This window comes from Phalacrocorax aristotelis, chromosome 13, assembly GCF_949628215.1.
Source record: "Phalacrocorax aristotelis chromosome 13, bGulAri2.1, whole genome shotgun sequence".
Taxonomy (NCBI): Eukaryota; Metazoa; Chordata; class Aves; order Suliformes; family Phalacrocoracidae; genus Phalacrocorax; species Phalacrocorax aristotelis.
Window position 1 is genome coordinate 15,784,144 of NC_134288.1, and position 17,968 is coordinate 15,802,111.

General features: G+C 41.1%; 1 protein-coding gene across 2 annotated transcripts in view; it reads left to right on the top strand.

The window, feature by feature from the left end:
- Window positions 1-1,061: 1,061 nt before the first annotated feature.
- The window catches only part of LOC142064232 (uncharacterized), a 46,546-nt gene continuing 29,639 nt past the window's right edge, over window positions 1,062-17,968 (top strand). For both annotated transcript variants that reach the window (XM_075108901.1, XM_075108900.1), the window contains exons 1-3: window positions 1,062-1,221; window positions 13,880-13,984; window positions 15,919-16,005. In XM_075108901.1, coding sequence (XP_074965002.1) covers window positions 1,186-1,221; window positions 13,880-13,984; window positions 15,919-16,005 — 228 coding nt within the window. In that variant the 5' untranslated portion in view covers window positions 1,062-1,185. The remainder of the gene's footprint in view (window positions 1,222-13,879; window positions 13,985-15,918; window positions 16,006-17,968) is intronic.

The following is a 17,968-nucleotide window of genomic DNA, read 5'->3' on the forward strand; positions in this document are numbered from 1 at the left end:
CTTACTTCTGCAGTGCTGCCTTTTGGCTGAGCTCTGGCAGATAAAGGAGCCGAGCTCCTCAGCAAAAGGTCCCTAACTATGTCAGCTGAAAGAGCAGGTGGGGTTTATACATGTGGGTACGTGGGGCTGGGCCAGGGAGCCCAGAGTGGTCCCTTGACACCTCTTCTGCACTGAGCTGCTCAACTTCCCCTCCCTGTATTGTTTCTATTAAAAAGTTGCTTCTAGGCTAGTAGAGGAAGGAGACCCATCATCGAAACAAAATGTTTCAATTCCTGTCACTTTTTAAAAAAATTTACTTTGTGGGAGATACTTGATGGCTTTTGATTTTCCCTTTTGCCTTTATTTGGAGGAGAAGAAATTTCAAAATATGAAGAGTCCACCCTCCAGCAGCCATGTCTATCCAGAACTTTTAATCTCCGAATTAATTTTGATATGTTTTTGTGTCATAACAGAAATCACCAGATGTAGGTGGGGAAACTGAGGCCAATTTTCTCTGTAGCTGCTCAACAATTTTTGTTAGATTTCAGGAATGCCTTACTGATAATATTCCAATCACTAGACTCTCTCCTCCAATACAGATAGCAAAGGCAAAGCTTAAGGTGCTGTTTATCTTTACAGGAATCTTGTAAATTAACCTGCAGGTGCTTTTGTGCTTTCATTCAAAATGCACATATTCATGCTGGAGTTTGAAGACATATGTTAAAGATTGCTGCTGTGCATCAAAATATTGCTGTGAAAATTGAGCATTGTATTTGTAGTTTTGTAGTTCCTCAGGCAAACTTCGTTACATTTAGTATGAAATTTGTTTTGGTAACTAACGTGTTGGGTGTTCAGAAGATCCAATATACAGTGGTAAATCATAATGTCAGTATTCATGGCTCTGATTTCAGGAAGTCACTAGAACATGAATATCAGTTCAGGAAAAGCAAACAAATGACTTTTTTTTTTTTTGTCTTTTCACAGAGCTGCCATAAGGAAGCAAAGCATCGTTGTTGTTTCTTTCAGTTCTCAGTATAAAAGGAAGTACCACTTAATAAAAGCCATTGCCTGCAAGACTTCATGAGAGAGAGAGAAGCGGAGAGAAAGAACAAGAACTGCGCTGTGGGAAAGCAGGTGTGATTCATGAATAAACTATAGTTTGCAACCCTATGGGATACTGATGAAACAACTATAATTTTCACAGACATGGATAATACAAGAACACAAGACACTTTTTCACAGGTAAAGGCAGAAACAGTTATGGCTTGTGTGAAAGCGCTATTTGTTATGCGGATCTGAAAAGCTGGCATATCAGAAACTGCAAATGACTTTGTATTTTACTGGCAAGGAATTTGCAGTAGATTGTTTAATGTAATTGATTATTATGTGATATGAGCTCAGACTGGTCTCATATATCAGAAAGTGTTTGCAGAAGACGTGTGTGAAACAATATTTTTCTCTGCTTTATTCTTAAGAAAGTTGAAATGTGTGAGGTTTTCCAGATACAAAGAAAGGGACAAAGAGAGAAAAATCAGTTCTTCTATTGCCATGTTAGAGACTATTTATTAATACTATATATTATCTGCGCTAAAAATTTCCATAAGGTAATTGGAGTGGAAAAAAAGTGGTTTATGTTATAGGCAAATACAGTCTTTTGATAATCATACTGGAATTTGAAGTGATTGATATGCCAGAATTGAATATACATCAGCTTGCAGCACCATTGAATTTGTCGGAGAGTGCCTGCCAGATATGTGGTCGTAGCATTCTGCTTGTTTCAATACTTGCGTGTTTGGAAGTCTGTTATCTGGAGAATTAAGCAGTGGAAAACTCCCCTCTAACTAGGATAGCTGCTAGCGTGTATTGGCGGAGATTCCCTGGCGTGTGACCTGGAGTAAAGAGCAACTAGGAGGAAGGATGGTTGTGTTGCGTGTAGGCTGAGGAGGTGTGGTGGAGTGGTCTGAGTTAGCCCTGGGCAGCTACCGAGGGTCGCTTGGCTAGCAGCTGCTGCGTGCTTTGAGCAGGAGGTGAGAGCTGGGCAGAACCCAGCCCTGTTTGCACAATTCCCCTTTTTCACCGAGAAGTACCAGACATTCATTTAAAAGATTTTCTAGGCAAGGCTCTAGACAAACCCAGAGCAATTTGATAAACCAGGGTGAAACCTTCGTATTGCTTCTTGCTTTGTCAGAGAGGACAAAGGGCACTGGACAGATTGCTGCCTTTGGTTGCCTCCGTGCATCAACCTCCTTGGCCTTTGTGGAGGGCAGTGTAACAGGTGATCCAAAGACAGAGCTGTTTAGCTTGACAGATACTAATTGCTTCACCTGAAGTAACAGCATCTGAAGTGTAATAAAATTGCAGGTCCCATCTGGCACTATTCAGTATAACGGCATGCTGGGATCTATTTGGAGAAGCTGTTGGTGACAGTGGTGTTAAAAAGGCACAAATCCAGTCTGGAGGTGTTTTCCCTTTCCTTGCTGTGTACAGCTTGTGTGTTTATTGCTTAGCATTGATGCCCAGGCCTGAGTTGCAGCTTATGAATCATTGCACTTATTTCAGGTACCACTGGGGAGGTCAAGCATAGCACAGATGTGGAAATAACCAAGTGTTTGCTACCAGAAAGGGCTTACGTGAATGAGAATCAGAAAACAGGAAACCATAACCAGATGGTGCTACTTTTCCCTTTCTTTCACTCCCCAAAACCTGCAATAAAGCATACGCACAAAGCTCAGGTTGCACCATCGCCAAAATATTTGCAAAGCTAAACTCCACCTGAGAAAAATGTCTTAAAATTTTTGTGAACTCCTCTTAAAGCTCGACTATGTGTCTTCCTGAGGCTTTTCACCTAAGTCTTCTGAGAGCTCATAAGATCAGGGTGCACGGTGGAACGGTTGCCAGCCCTTTCACTTTTCCACCCTGCTTTACTTTAATCGATGACTTTAAAGTACTTTATCCCCATGGCTTTCCCATACAATTTTCATTAGACTTCTTGTTAAAGGCCACCTATCTTAGGTGACTGATATTTTTATTTTCCCTCCTCTCCTCCCATCTTTTCCAAGGTTGCTTAAAGCAGATTTTCACTGTATATTTACCAGGGGATCAATTCCATTTAAATAAGGCCAAATGATTCCATATCTTCTGATATGTATATGCATGAACATGAATATCAGGAGCAGCTCTTGTAGCCTCCGAGATAGGCTACTGTTGTTAGACACAAATCAGAAATCTGATGTTCAGCTGATCTACTGGGGCTTCTAATGACTATATGTTTTGAGTGGTCAGTACAGAACAGGTGTAGATTCAGAACAATCTGCTCCTTGCAGTTAACGTCAAATGTCAACCAGAGCGAAGGACTTGTGAGATGGTTCAGCTTCCTTGGTCCGGCTGGTGTTTTGAACCTGGGTGTTAGCAGGTTCTGCAGAACTGCTGGATGAAATGTGCTCTATAAGTGCATATCACTTTGAGACTGCACCTATACTTAAAGCCAGGATCACTTGGAGGCAGACTAAAACATCAGTATGGAAACAGTGTGGGAATCAGAGCTCACCGTGCCTTGATCCATCTGAAAAACACCTCAAAGTTTGGGAATGTGTAAGACAACATCAGAATACCCAGGGAGGCTGCACTGAATTTTCATATGTTTGCTATTTAGCGGGAAGCAGCCTGTTAAAGAGGATAAGAAATGCCCATGGGAGAGGGAAGTAGTACATCCTCAGGTATGTCTTCCTCATTGCCCACACAGAGGTGAAATCCCTCAGTTAAATTTCCTGCTACTGAGCCATTTGGAGCTCCATCTGTCTTGTTCCATTCTCCATATTCAAATTGTTGAAACTGGGAGCACAGGGAATATTGCTGAGCTTCTTTTTGAAGGGAAATTATTTTCTGAGTTTAAGAAAGGACTTAAGGACCCAGCATAAATAGAAGTCCCACTAACCGATACTGAGGAAGCTGACCTTGTTTGGAAAATGTGGTGTACTTTTGTAGGGAAGTATTAAGAACATAGGAAAAACATTTATACAGACGAGGATTATATTCTGCTAAATCTGTCAGAGTTTAGGAGGACAGTATTTACCTAAATATTTTGCTAGGATGACTAGTTAACAAACCAGAATCCGGGGGGGGTGGGTGGGGTGGGGAAGTGAAGTCAGAAATCATAGAAGCATAGAATTGTTTAGGTTGGAAAAGACCTTTAAGGTCATCAAGTCCAACCATTAACCCAACACTGCCAAGTCCGCCACTAAACCACGTCCCTCAGCACGTCTGTGTGTCTTTTAAATACCTTCAGGGATGCTGATCAGCAGATGGATGCTCTTTGGGGTTTTCCCTTAAGCTCTCAGACCTTGCTTTGATTAGGACATAATGAAGAGTTTGTTCTTTAAATGTTCCAGCTAATTAATATAAAATTCACGGAGACCCTGGATTCTCAGTTAAACATGCATGAAATCAGGGTTGTGTACTTTATATTGCACTTCATACTTTTTTGCTTAGCAGGTGTTAACTAATATGATCTAATAAACCTCAAGTATAACGAAATGAGTCTTGTTCAGCATTTAATAATTTTAGCAGCCTGATTCCTGCTTGATTTGTACCTTTCTTTTACAAGATGTTAGGGCACAAGATGAGATTGTAAGCCTGTGAACAGAAAGATGCATGCTTTTCTCCAAAATAATTAGATGTCACTGTTAAATAGTCTGGTAATCTTTGTTTCTTCGCAAGATTAATTGGACTGTCATGTTAATAAGCAAATATGATAATCCTCGATAGTTCTTATCACTGTGGATTATTTTAATTGCTGTAACTAAAGGCAAAGAACATTACTATTTTACTAACAAACTGAAATACTTCTATATGAGCCACCTTCTTTATTCTATTTCAGTCCATTTGCTAGTATAGTGTTTAAGTTATACCTCAATACCCCAATAAATTACTAGGTAAATTCACACTTAAGTATTGTTTTGAAATCAAGTATCACTGCATATGTTCAGGACATGTACTGTGTGCTTCTGTGACAGCAGGGCACTGAAATCAAAGGGAGTTTTACTCTTGTACTGAATGTGCCTAGTGTAAAATGTCCCCTGAATGCTTTTGAAAATCTTCCCATAGCAGCTACTTCAAAGGCAAACTGCCTCTATTTAGGTAATTCAGATTGCACCCACTGAATTAATTTCAACTGACAACACAGCTCAGCAAGAAATAAGCCTCTTATCACAAAAAAAGTTAAATTAAAAAAATTTGCTTTATTTAAATTTTTAATGTAGCTTGTCTTTGTGGAGGCCAACGTTTGGAGGAAAACCAAGTGACAGTGGAAGAGAATGTAAACCTCATTTAACAATGACAAAGAAAAAGGAAGACCGAACATGTTGGCCATTCCTTACACAAGCCATTAGCACAAGCTGGAAACGAGTTCATACCAGGAACTCCTGCATTTTCGTTGTGGTGCCTGCCTCCAGCCTTCATAATACCCATTGCGATGTAAAGCTTTCCATATGTCTTCCCTGCCCAGTCACTCTAGCATTCTGATCGGGTGTGCTTCCAGCATGGATGGGGCAGCTGATGTCTTAATCATCGCTATCTATAGGAGAAACGGAAAGGTTTCATGGTTCGTTGTATGTGCGTTCACCGAGGCCTTTCTCTGTGCGTACTTACATACATATACAGGAATATCTCAGTGAATGGCTGTAGCCACATCAGCACTTCAATAGTGCACTTCTCAGGCGTAGGAGACTTATTATCATAGCTAAAAATTCTGCAATCTCAATTTCTGTTTTGAGTACCAGCTGCAAAGATATTTTGTAGGTATTTGGAGAAAATCACTAGCAGGTAATTGAACCAAAATACCGTGTTAAAATTACTTAATTTAATATTGTACCTGCTTAACATGAAGTAAGCAAAGCAGCAAAATCACAGAATCCATGAATTTCAGCAATACATCATACTTTTAAATAGCTAAAGGTTCTCCCTTATATTTGTAAGCAACTGGACTGGGATATAAAGGAAGTGTGAATGGAAAACTCATTAAAAAAAAATACCATTCAGAGACTGATGTGAATTTTTATTTGAAGATGTAGAAGGGTACAACTGTGTCTTTATACTCCAGATCACCCCTTGGAAACATCCACCTTAGGTTTAGTTGTCAGTGCTAAATATCTCAGTGGACAATCAGCACCTAACAGGTGTGGAAATCCGAAAGACAATTAATGGGCAGATCATATTTGATCTCTATCAGTATTGAAGAACCGAAGCACTGTAGGCTGGGCTCTGCACAGCCGAGGGCATCCCCTTTCCTGCCTCAGGTTGCCCAGGCCCTTAGTACCGACTAGGCTGAAACAGGACCTCGGACGTGTGAGTTACAATTTGGGAAACGTCATGGTATTTCTGATGCGATGAGGCGCTTGGTGCAAAAGGTTCCTCCGTAGGTCTCGCTCTTTGGTACTTCATCACGATGGCAGTGCTGAGGCTGTGTGATACCCAACCAGGCACTGTCAGCTCTGGTAAAGTAGCACATGCTCTCCTGGAAGGAGCCGGTTTCAGGGAGCCCCTCTGCATTGGGAATAAGTTCTCGTAGGGTGGATGAAACTGTCTAAATCTCTTGAATGCCGCTTTCCCTGAAAGTGATGCTTTGAGAAGCAGTGAAACAATCTGTTCTTTGCATGCAGGCTTGGACTTAATTAAAATACAAAACAAATGTGCAAAGTATGGGTCAGATAAGAAGGTGAGGTATGGCACAGGCATAGTAAAGCGTCTATCAAAGCACCATCCAAGGCTTTTGCTTTGTCGCTGAAGCTTTTTGTTCAATTCTTCTTAAGGATGCTCAGTAATGGGAGATTCCATGAGCTTCCCTAGACACCTCAGCGGTTAGTGTTATCCTTTCTGTTTTCCAAACATCTAAACTGAACTACTTTTTTCGTAATTTAAATCGTATTTCTTCTTATCCTACCACACAGGGAGCAACCTGCTCCCTTCCTTTTTGCAGCAGCTGTTTATGTACTTGAAGAATGTGACTCCCCCAGCCTTCTCTAGGCTGCGAAATCCCAGTCCTTCCTCTCTTCCCTTGCAAGTCATGTTTTTTCCAAAGCTCTGATTATTCTCAGTGTCCTGATCTGGAATCCTCCACGTCCAGCTCTTTTCTGGAGACAAGAAAAACTTCATCCGCTCTTCCAGAAGTCTTTATCAGTGCCGAGTACTGGAAAGGTTACTTGTGTTTTGCAGACTAAGCTGCTGTCTATAACCTCCCAGTGGGATCTTCGCCTTTATTGCAACAGCATGACATTGTTAACTTGTGTCAGATTGTAGCTGCTGTAAATTCTGGGTCTCTTTCTCAAGAAAAAATGTTCCTCAGCCAGTCCTTGCAAAGCCGGTAATTCCTGCTGTACTTCTTCAAGGTTATTTTTTTTCCACTTGTTGATTTGTATATTATTACTTCTCTCATTTGCCAAGCTTGTTTTGAATTTGAATCCCCTCTGCACCCGCTTGCAGTTCCTTCCACCTTCGTGTCAAAGTCTGCAAATTTAATAAACAAAATCTCTAGTCCATCACCAGATCATTAATGAAAATGCTGAATAGTACAAAATGAAGTCAGTCTCCTGTGCAACACTACTCAATTTATCCTTTGGGTTTTCCCAGTGAAATTGAGTCCCGTAATTTCTTTCTGAGTGTTGTTTCCTGACAAGTTCCAAGTGCTGCTGGAGCAGGAGGGTCCTGCTGAGAACATGCCGGTCTGTTAGGTGGTGGTGAGGAAAACTTAAAGTAATTGCTATGTGTAAGACCTATAAATCAGTTTTTCAGAGAAAAATGTAAGAAATGTTTAGGCATTGACATTCTTCAATATGGTGATATTTTCAAAATTGGAAGTAGGTAGACTAGCTTGTATTGTATATGCTGTGCTATATACGTGTCACTAGCACCGGTTTATATTTTAGATTCCAAAATATTTTTGAGACTAGCTCTTTGGGAATTTTTGTTGTACTCAATTGCTATATACCTTTATACCCATACAAAAATAAAGTATACTAAAATATCTTTGGGCTCCTCCAGCTCATACTGAAAGCGGCAGCATTTCCATTGTTTTCAAGGAAATCAAGCTGCTGGTTGATGAATACCTTCTTCTTTGAATAAATGTTGACAGATATTATTCAGCCAGATATAGATCTGAACAAATAATGCAAAACATTATTACAGATGGATAATTTATTTGATGAATAGCAGTTCTGTTTGACAAATAATATTAGTCTATCTCTATGACTGGCTACAAAAGATGGTATTGCCACATAAAAATATCACATCAGTCATCCGTATTGATATTTCATGTAAATTACAAGTGAAGGCTTTTCAGATACCCCAATCATAGAAGGCAGCCACTCCCCTGTAAATATATGGGAGCTCTCAGAATACTTTGGGCCAAGTTCAATCCTGGTAAAAGTGAATATGTTAGGAGATGAAAGTTGATAACACCAGGCCAGAACTTTTAACGCAACCCAGGTTGTGTCTGTTCTTTTTAATCACTTAAATGGCAGGTTCAACATGCAGACAGAGGGCAGTTCAGCATAATATTGTGAAGAAGACAAATATCCATAGTAAATTTCACTGATTTTTTTTTTTTTAAAAAGTGTTTTCTTTAAAGGTACAGCTTGGAAAAGGAAGTTGCTACTTGAAATCTCATCCCAGGTCAATCACTGCATTATATTCTGGCACTTATTTTTAAGCTTCTTCTTTAAGCACTGTACTTGCTTTGCAGAAAGTGTCGTGCGCTGTAGCTGGAAGGCACTGAGTCAACAGAAAATCCCCAGAAGGCTTTAACTCAAAGTCGCTTTGTACTGCTGTTCTGGATAGAAAACAAAATCTTCTGTTTTAAAAGCTGTGTTTAAAAAACTGGGCTCCAAAATGAATGAAAATATGACCCTATGCTGGATAAAAAAATGTCAGGTACATGTGTTAAAGCAGCATGTTTCTTTTTGTGTGGACAACAATAACATTCAGTCAGATTTATGCCCAGAAATTCATGAGATCACTGTAAAGCAATATCTAGCTACTGCTTGGCTCTTCCCTCTTGGGCTGAGCCCCCTGGTCCCTTGGAGCACTGATCCCAGCAGCGCTACCAGGGAGATGCTACTGCTGAGTGCAGAGGATGAAGAAGAAGCCCCCTTGGTCCAGCCTTCTCTTCTGGGTCCTGCAGCAAACCAGCTCCTGGCTGTCTCTTACTCCTTGCAGCAAGCAGATGAGAATGTTTAACACTGTTAATGTTTAATAAGGACAAGTGTAAGAAATGCTTAACAGTGAAAAGCTTCACTAGACTTGAATAAAAATTTCTCATTTGTAGGGTGAGCAGGATTTCTGCATGACTTGGTTTTGTTGTCACAGGAAATGATAGAGCTCGGTGCATATTAGCTATGATCTTCACCTAAGTAAACCTGAAATAATGTCTCACTGAATCGTGCCAGTGTTTGTAATAATTGAGATCATCTGTATAGCTGACTGACAGCCAGATTTCTTGCTCTACATCTCCGCCGGTGTACGTGCACACATTCCAGAAGTCTTTTTGCATTAGATTGCTGTCATATTATTATGATTCAGGTAGGCTGGTCCATAGAATAAGAATAAGCTGAGCAAAAGCCACGTAGCTCAAATTTCTCTGTAGGTAGTGGAGACAGAGCTGCTGGATAATGAGACAGGTCTTACCTGTGGTGACTTGCCACCCAGGGAAGCCCAGGTATCTCCACTGACTGCACAGGAGTCACAGCAGTCCTGTGGTTGACTGGGGAATGTGAACCAGTGTGTGTTAAAGAACAAGAGTCAGAAAGAAGAGAGGCAGGAAGACCCTAGCCTGTCTTATCCTTGAACAGCTGCCCATGTTCTGCATGCCTTCTGCTGCTTTGGTCGGTCAACTGGAAATGACTGGGATGACATGGCTTTAATCCCTCTTTCTTGGTTGATGGTCAGAAGGTCTGGGGACCTTTCTGGAGTCGTCAGAGTAATATTTCCACATCACGGAGACTACATGCAAAACCTTCCACAGCTCTCAGCCTCTTGTGCGACTGTGCTGGGTAAGCAGAGAGTGGCAGGAAGCCCTGGAAGCAGTCGTGTAGAGTACTGCGTTGGCAGCTACCCAAGAATAAGCCAGAAATCTCATATCTCGCCACCAAATGCGTTTTATACCATGTCTGGGCCAAAAATATAAAAACCTCACCCTTCAGAGTAATGGATATAGAGAGAACGCCTGGAGCCCCGCGCTTTTCCTTCAATTGTGAGCGTTGATTTTTGTTTCAATTCACTTACGTGGCTACACTGAATTTTGGGTGAGTGACCAAAATTTAACCTGTCTTAAACAAGCTTCTTTGCACATTCACCTGCCAGCTCAATCTCATGTATTTCCTTAATGTGCATGCTTTATAAAAGAAGCATTTATTTTTTTTTCTAAGTTTTGTTATCCAACCTTGTATAAAAATATTGTTTGGTTGCATCAGTCACATTCTATTAGGCAACTTAACACGATCTGACTTGGTGGCATTTCAGTGGATAATATGACAAAAATTGTTTCTTTTAAAGAAAAGAATATAACCAAACAAACACAAGAATGAGCATTACAAAAAATTGTGTCATGCTGAGAGAAAAGCCCCACAGATACAAAACGATAAAGGTCAGGACATGTTACTCAAGTCGCGTTTGCAAGTAAAAATACCATGCTAACGTGTGGCTGTCAAAAACTGAAGCGAGTCAGACTTCTGACAAATAATTTTGACAGTTCTCATAAGCTAAAGAGTGCCTTTTTTGCCTTTCTTGTCTTTTGAAATGTTTCCATCCTGCTTACAGATGTGCAGAGAGAAAGAGAGTTAACAGAGGCATTGCAACAACAGGGTGCTGTTAAAAATAACCTGTACCAAGCACTGTCTTTTGTCTGCTCTCTGGGGGATGCGTTAACTGTCACTAGTCTAACTTACTAACTAACCTTCCTGGGTTTGCAATATACAACCTGATTTGCTTCTCTTTTTGCAAACATTTTTCTTCGTACATTATTGAGCAAATTAAGAGATGTTCCCTGTTGTTTTCATGTCTTGGGCAGAATTTCATTCTAGTCTAAAAGAGACCTTGGTGAAGGTAAGCAGAATGAAGAGTTGAACGCTTCATAGAGCCAAAAATGCATTTCTTTCTGCAATTTTTTATAAAAAGTAAAAAAAAAAAAAGCGCCTTTGAAAATTTTCAGCAATGCAAAAGAGAAACAGAATGAATTGCAAGAAAATGTCTTGGTTTTGGTAGAGATGCTGTGGCAAGGTTTCTTGGTCCTAGATAGAATATTTGGCCAGAAAGACAGACCATAAAATACCCAGTGCCTGGGCCACTGCAGAGTATGGAGCCTGCTTGCACACAAACCGCCAGGGTGACCTGAATCACCTATGTTCTAGGAAAAAAACAAATAACTTCAAATCTTCATATTTTTCAAGTTGAAACTCTTGATTTCTTGGCCACTCTTAGGAAGCATCCCTGAAGATGTGCACAATATATTGTTTTGCTGAATAACACCATGAGATTCAAATGAGAACTGAGCTTGTTCATTGAATTACTTGTGCACTGAAGCAAAGGAATAAATACTTCTCTTGTTTATGTTAATCAGACTCTGCCTTTGACATAAGGCTATGATGTTATCTTTATGTTATCATTGTCATCCTGCAGCAAAATCTTTGAACCCTTCTCCATACAAAAGGACCTAGCAGTTGCAAAAATACCATCCAGCTTCCTATTAAGAATTGCTATCCTGTATAAATAGGATCTTGCACTTTAAAGCTGGCAGAGATTAGCCTTAAGGAAACTATATTTTTCGATTCAGATATATCCATATTCTTGTTTGCTTACACAGAGCCTGTTCAGTGGGGAATTATCTTGTTAAGATGTGATCGTATACAGTGTATGTGTGGTGTAAATATATGGCCATTTAAAATTCAAATAGAGAATGTGGAGGTCATTGTAGAACCTTCTGCGCCTCAGCAAGTGTGAATGAATTATCAGGCTGCTTTCATTCTTTCCTCACTGTTCACATTACTATTTGCAGCTGGGAGCCATGCCATAAGTTACCTTTATATTAGCATTGAAAATTCCAAGGTTTTAAAAACAGAATATTTCTTCTTCTTTTACTCCCGGTTTTATTTGTGGGCTGTAAAAACATACAACCTGTCTGTTGATCAGAAACTGCTTGAGATGGTAGAAACTTGGTAGGCTAAAGTGCGTTCGGTGTAGCGTGGCTCGGCAGAAGAGAGAACCTAGGGATTTACTGGTCCCTGACCTCTGTGGTGTGACTGGTTATTTTTATGTCGCCCATCAGATTTGTGCTGGGTGGCTGTGGTGCTTGGGTGGGCGGAGTGGGTCGTGCTCGGCCGCAAGGCCGCGTTGCTGGGGTTGTTAGCAGAGAGGCTGTTATATCCGTGGAGAGCGTAGGCGTACGTAAAGCCGGCGGTGGGTTAGGGCAGGAAGGAGCTGGGGGAGGCAAAGCAGCTGCAGCCCTGCTGCTCCGCCTGCCTCAGAGGCCTGAGAAGCAGCTTGGTGGCTGCAGCTGGGGGCAGCAACCACGAGCCTCAGGCAGCAAAACTGGCAGTTCTCGGGAGCCCTGATTTCTACCCACCCTCGCCCTCATGGGCAGCAGACCTGGCTATCCATGGGTACCTGTCTTTAGCTCTTTGCCTTCTTTTTCCTATGGCACAAACAGCAAAACCCACTCCAACTCTTGGTGCCTCATCCTTGGGGTAGCCAAATTCAGGTTTGCTTGCAATGCTGAGATGTTTTGAGCTGCCATGCTCTGAACGCCTTTGTCCCCGCAGCAGCTCCAGCAAAAGGGGCACAGGGGAAGCCCCTTCCCAACCCCTGGGACGTCTCTCCTGCCCCTTCCCCTTGCTCCTGCACAGCTTGGGCAATACTCCTGGGGGGGGCTTTTCACCTGGATGTCCATGTGGAAGAGTTATCAAACTCTTTCAAAATGTTTGAAAGAAAGATTTTATTATAGTAACTTACCTCCTGGTGGCGAGGTTGTTCTCCAGTGAGGTGGGAAACATTGTCTGTTGTAGCTGATTGAATATTGTAGCTAAGCTACTGGATAAAAAAACCCACAAGTTGCTGAGCTTTTGTGGTAAAACCTACCCGCTCCTTCCAAATTCCCAGGTCTGCTACTGTTGAGGAACAGATATCACACAAGGGATCTCTTTGGGCTGCCTCAGAGGGAGGTTATTCCTTCTACAAAGTCTGTGGGAGAGCTTTACCAACAGCGTAAGCAGCTGTAGTTTTGGGTCCCTGTTTACTCCGCTTGCCTTTTTTCTTCACTTGATTCCTGTTTGGCATTGCAATGCCCACCTGGTTCACTTCAGAGCGACATAAATTTGTGTGTAAGGTTTCTGGCAGTGCAACCTCCTTTTCTGGTAAAAGAAAGGGGAAGTGTAATGCCGGTTTGTTGCCGTGTTTAGATAAGGTCGCGTGACACTTGTACCTGCTGGTACCAACATCAGTTTTTTCCCCCTTCACTCTGAAAAGTTTCAATGGTCCTGATTTTGCTTTCATGTTGTCTCTGTGCAGTACTTCACACTAAGGGCAAGACACAGGCAAGCATGCAAAATTGATGTTTTCACTTCTTGCCAGATTTTCTAACTAAAAAAGATTTCCTCCTGGCAGTTCTATCTCCAGATATTACCACCCCATCTTCTAAAATTGTAGAAGCCCCTGTATATTTGATATCTTGTGGACTCTCACCAGGTTTCAAAGGGAGATTATATTTGCTGGGCAGGTTGCCGATAGAACATAAAATATGAATGAAATTGTAATTTTATGGCAGACACAGTAGCTGTAACTGTCACAAGCACTCTGTATCCTCAATAGCCAGATAAAAAAAAAAAAAGTCTCTAAAAACATCTGATTGACTTTTTTCCAGTTAAACCAGGAAAAAATCCTCAAAATTATGAACATGGTGAAAAATAAAGAAGTGAGCATTGAAGGAGCTTTGCATTTGGCACAGAAAGAGGTGTACGCTGAAAAGGTAAGGTCACTCCTTTGATCTATTTTGCAAGACATTCAAGTGCATGACCATGTTCTGGAAAGCCTGGGTGAGCGTTAGGAGCACATCTGTATGGCTTTCAAAGATGCAGTCCCAACTTGTGCAAACATATAGACCCCAGTTTATGACAAAATATGTCAGATATTAGTGGCTAATGCTACCTGTCTCCTATGTAATGGATATCCCATGTAGATGCTGCAGCTGCACTGATGTCATTACCTGGATTAAATAGTTTAGATCAGATGTATCCATACAAGTTTCGTTATTCTAAGTGCAGCATCATGTACTGTAACAATAAATGTAGGGCAAAATCCCTGGGTTGACACCGTGAAGTGCCTCGGGAAAACGATGGATCTAATCTCTGACAGGTCTCCTAGTGTTCGCTTGTCCTTGGGGCATGGCTGGTCACCATAAGAGGGTCTGATAGCTCAGCGTTACGCATGGCCACAGGAATGGCTGGCTACAAAGTGCAAAGCCTTGGCCAGTGGGACTTCAGTGTGAACAGTCCCTATGGTTGGCTCTGACCTTCCACCAGGGAAAAGCAGAATCAGTGTAAAGGTGGCTTAAAACTGGTTTTGGGTCCTGCAACAACATAGCTTTGCTGAGCATAGGTCAACGAGACCAAGAGGTCTAGTCCAGAGATTTCTTCAGGATCAGATTGAGCCACCAAAATCTCATTTTTCTGCTGTTAAAGCCTTCATCTCTTCACTGACACTCAGAAGTGGATCATTAGCATCTTTTCATGTTGTAGAAAGCATGGAAATTCTTTCCTGAGAAAAGTAGTTGATAAAGGTGAGTGGAAATAGTGTGAGGATGAGGAGTACATTAACTGCGTACATCAGCCTTGCACTCCTCTCTGTAATCCCTGTCCAGTATCTCTCTCATGGCAATCTCTGTCCGTCATCACCACAGAAGTGCCAGCAGAGAATTCTTTGGAGAAATTTTCACTATCTATTTCCCCTTCTGCTCTGGATTTTGGAGCCAGCCTCCCCGTGGAGCATCTCCAGGAAACAGTGCAATCTTATGATGTGCTAATGACACAATCTGAAATTTTTTTTGCACCATGGGAGCTGATAGTGATTTTGAGATAAACGGGGTGCTTTCTGGAATTTTTAGAAATAACTTTCAGAACTGCTTATTAACTTCTTGGCTGGAAAGAAGTAGAAGGAGAAGCAAAAATAAATACTAATAAAAAAGTGGCGCAAGTTTTGCAGAAGGGCTGCAGTCAACAAAAATATTACACTCAGCAGTGTAAGACTACATGGAAATATAGTCTCAGAGTAAGAAGAGAAACGGTTCCTTTTCTACTTCTGCTGCATTAACGTTTTTGTGATAGCTAATTATTAGAACTAAATCAAATTTAATATAGCTGGATCATGACCTTCCCTTCCCTGCATTTTCCTGAAGACTGTAAAATCAGGCATTTTCCAGGCACACAGTATAGCTGCCATAAGGGACTAGATAACAAATTTTATACTTTCATATAGTAAGAAAGAACAGAGATCTTCTATTTTACTGCACCACATCCAAGGGCCTGTAAATATTTTTCTTTAAAGTCACATATGGTTCTTGTTTGCTACTTAGTCCATTCAATAAACTGCTTGTTTTGAAACGTGTTTAGTTTTAGTACAATCCCATGGGCTCTGCTCTTCCCCTTCCTGTCTTCCTGCTCTCCCTGTCACCTCCCATCCCAACCCGTGATCCCTTCCTTAGTTCAGGAGTTGTGGTTATTTTGTGCTCGTGACAGCCAGGTTAGGAGGATGCTGCCATGTTTCTCCACGTGGAGTTGTTCTGCAAAGCCTCCAGCGCTGTTAGGACAGTGTTCGCTGAGGGAGATTTCACCCAAGGACACGATTGCATGTGAATGGACAAGGAATACCAGTGTGGACGTATTGGTGATGTCTGTTGTTTTTCAGGATTCTCAGGATTTGCTAACTGGCTCACAATTTAACTTCAGTATCTACAAATACAAACACTATCGGTGGCAGAAACGAATTTTGCAGGTAACTGTAAAAATTCTCGCTTTTGAAGGAATATATAAAAAATATAGGATGCTTACGTTGCTCAATAAATGTTACGAGATAGCTTAATACATCCTGTGGTTCAGCAACCTATCAGAGAGGTACAAGATATTGAGCAGCTTTCTACCGTGTATACCACAAGTATTCTGGGGGTAATAACTGAAAATCCTTCTAGGGAGCCCCTGGCGGAGCCGTAGAATGCACTTCATGATCTAAAAGGTTATTTCACCTTTAAGAAACATGATTTGCCACAAAGATGATTGATTATAATAGGCTCTGCCTGGGAGTTGTTATTAGTTAGCAGCAGTAAATGACTACAGGTGATGTAGACATACTTAAATATCTGTCCCTTTTGACAAGACACCCCTTCAGCTGCAGTCTCTAGAACCTCGGGAATGTTCCCAGGGATACACAGAAGGCCCCTTTGGCAGGCTCTGCATTCCACCTCCGGTTACCCTGTCCTGTGGGCTCTTTTTTTTTTTTGTGACATTATGAACCCATAAGGCTTTATTGACTTGCTGTGTCATAATGGGACAACACTTGAATGATATTAAAGCAAACTTCTGTTGATAACACCTGGTGGTGGCTTCCTGGTTCCATTAAGTCAGTGAGAAAAGCTTCATGTTGTTTCCAGGAACTGGGATTTCACTGAATTTTTCCTGCAGTTTGGACAAAGCTGGATAATGGCTTGATGAAGTCCAAGTCATACATGCTAGAGGGTGGTTGGTTGTTTACTACATCTCAACTGTAAAAAGTATAATCTCCTTATTTCCCTCGATATCCACTGGTTTTTGGAATTGAAAGATTATTTGTTTAGTCATATAGCTGATGGAAAAATGGAGAAAGCTATATTAGATGTGGAAGTTATCAGTTCGGGAACCTGGAGTAGCTTAACTCCGGTTCTGTAGTTACCAGAAGCCTTCAAAAGTCAGAGATAATAATGAGAATGATTCTGCTTTGGAGATTTCCTGCTATAAACAGGCCACAGTGTTCGCATTCGGTTGGCGTGGTCTGCATTAGAGGAATGAAAGATGCCAAGAATCGTTTATGACCAAAGGTAAATATCTAGCTCAGGTGAGATCTGAGGTGCTTCAGAGTTTGTCTCCTCTGTAGGCCATGTTCAGTGAAGCTCGGCAGTCAGATAATATTCACATCTTATTGTATCAGCAAAGCTGTTTCTTCTCAGCAGGGACTGATATGTGGAACAGATACTGGAATCTGTCTCTACCAGTTTTTAACACTGCAAATATATATTGTGCGGTGGAAGAAAAGTAACCTTATTTTGAAGCAAACATTTTTTAGTTGTGATAGCTGTGAAACAGCAATAAAATATATTTATCGGCTGTTACCATCACTCCCTTCACCTATATGTACACATATATGGTATATATACATACAGACAAAAAAAAGCTGTGTTAGATAAGACCTAAACCAAAACACAGTAATATTTACATCAGAAAGTAACTCTCAATAGTGTCCGCTTTTCCTGACACAGAAGAGGCCGTTATAAAAATAACCACCTTTACTCCATTTTAGTACCGGGGCATAGGTTGAACCGGTCAGTAATTGAATCTGTGTTGAGATGGTCATGCCATTAGAATGTGCTACCACTGCTGCTGAATGGGAAGTTTTTGCACTGGGTTGTATAAGACAAGGAGAATTTAAAAATAAATAATATTTCAGAGTGATAAATTGATGCATATTCATCAAAAGAGATAGGGAAGCACAGTTACAATGAATATCTCTTTGTTTTGTAACTAAAACAAATACAGTACGGTATCTTGATGATGGAATGTCATTTTTTAATTCTATTTGTTGCCAAGATAGATACACATTCTGAGCTGGTCCTTTATCTAAATGCCCTTGCATGGTAATACCAGGGATGCTGCCTTTCCCTTTCAATGAAGAGAAGTGATGGAGTCAAGTAATGAAGAACTTTCTATTC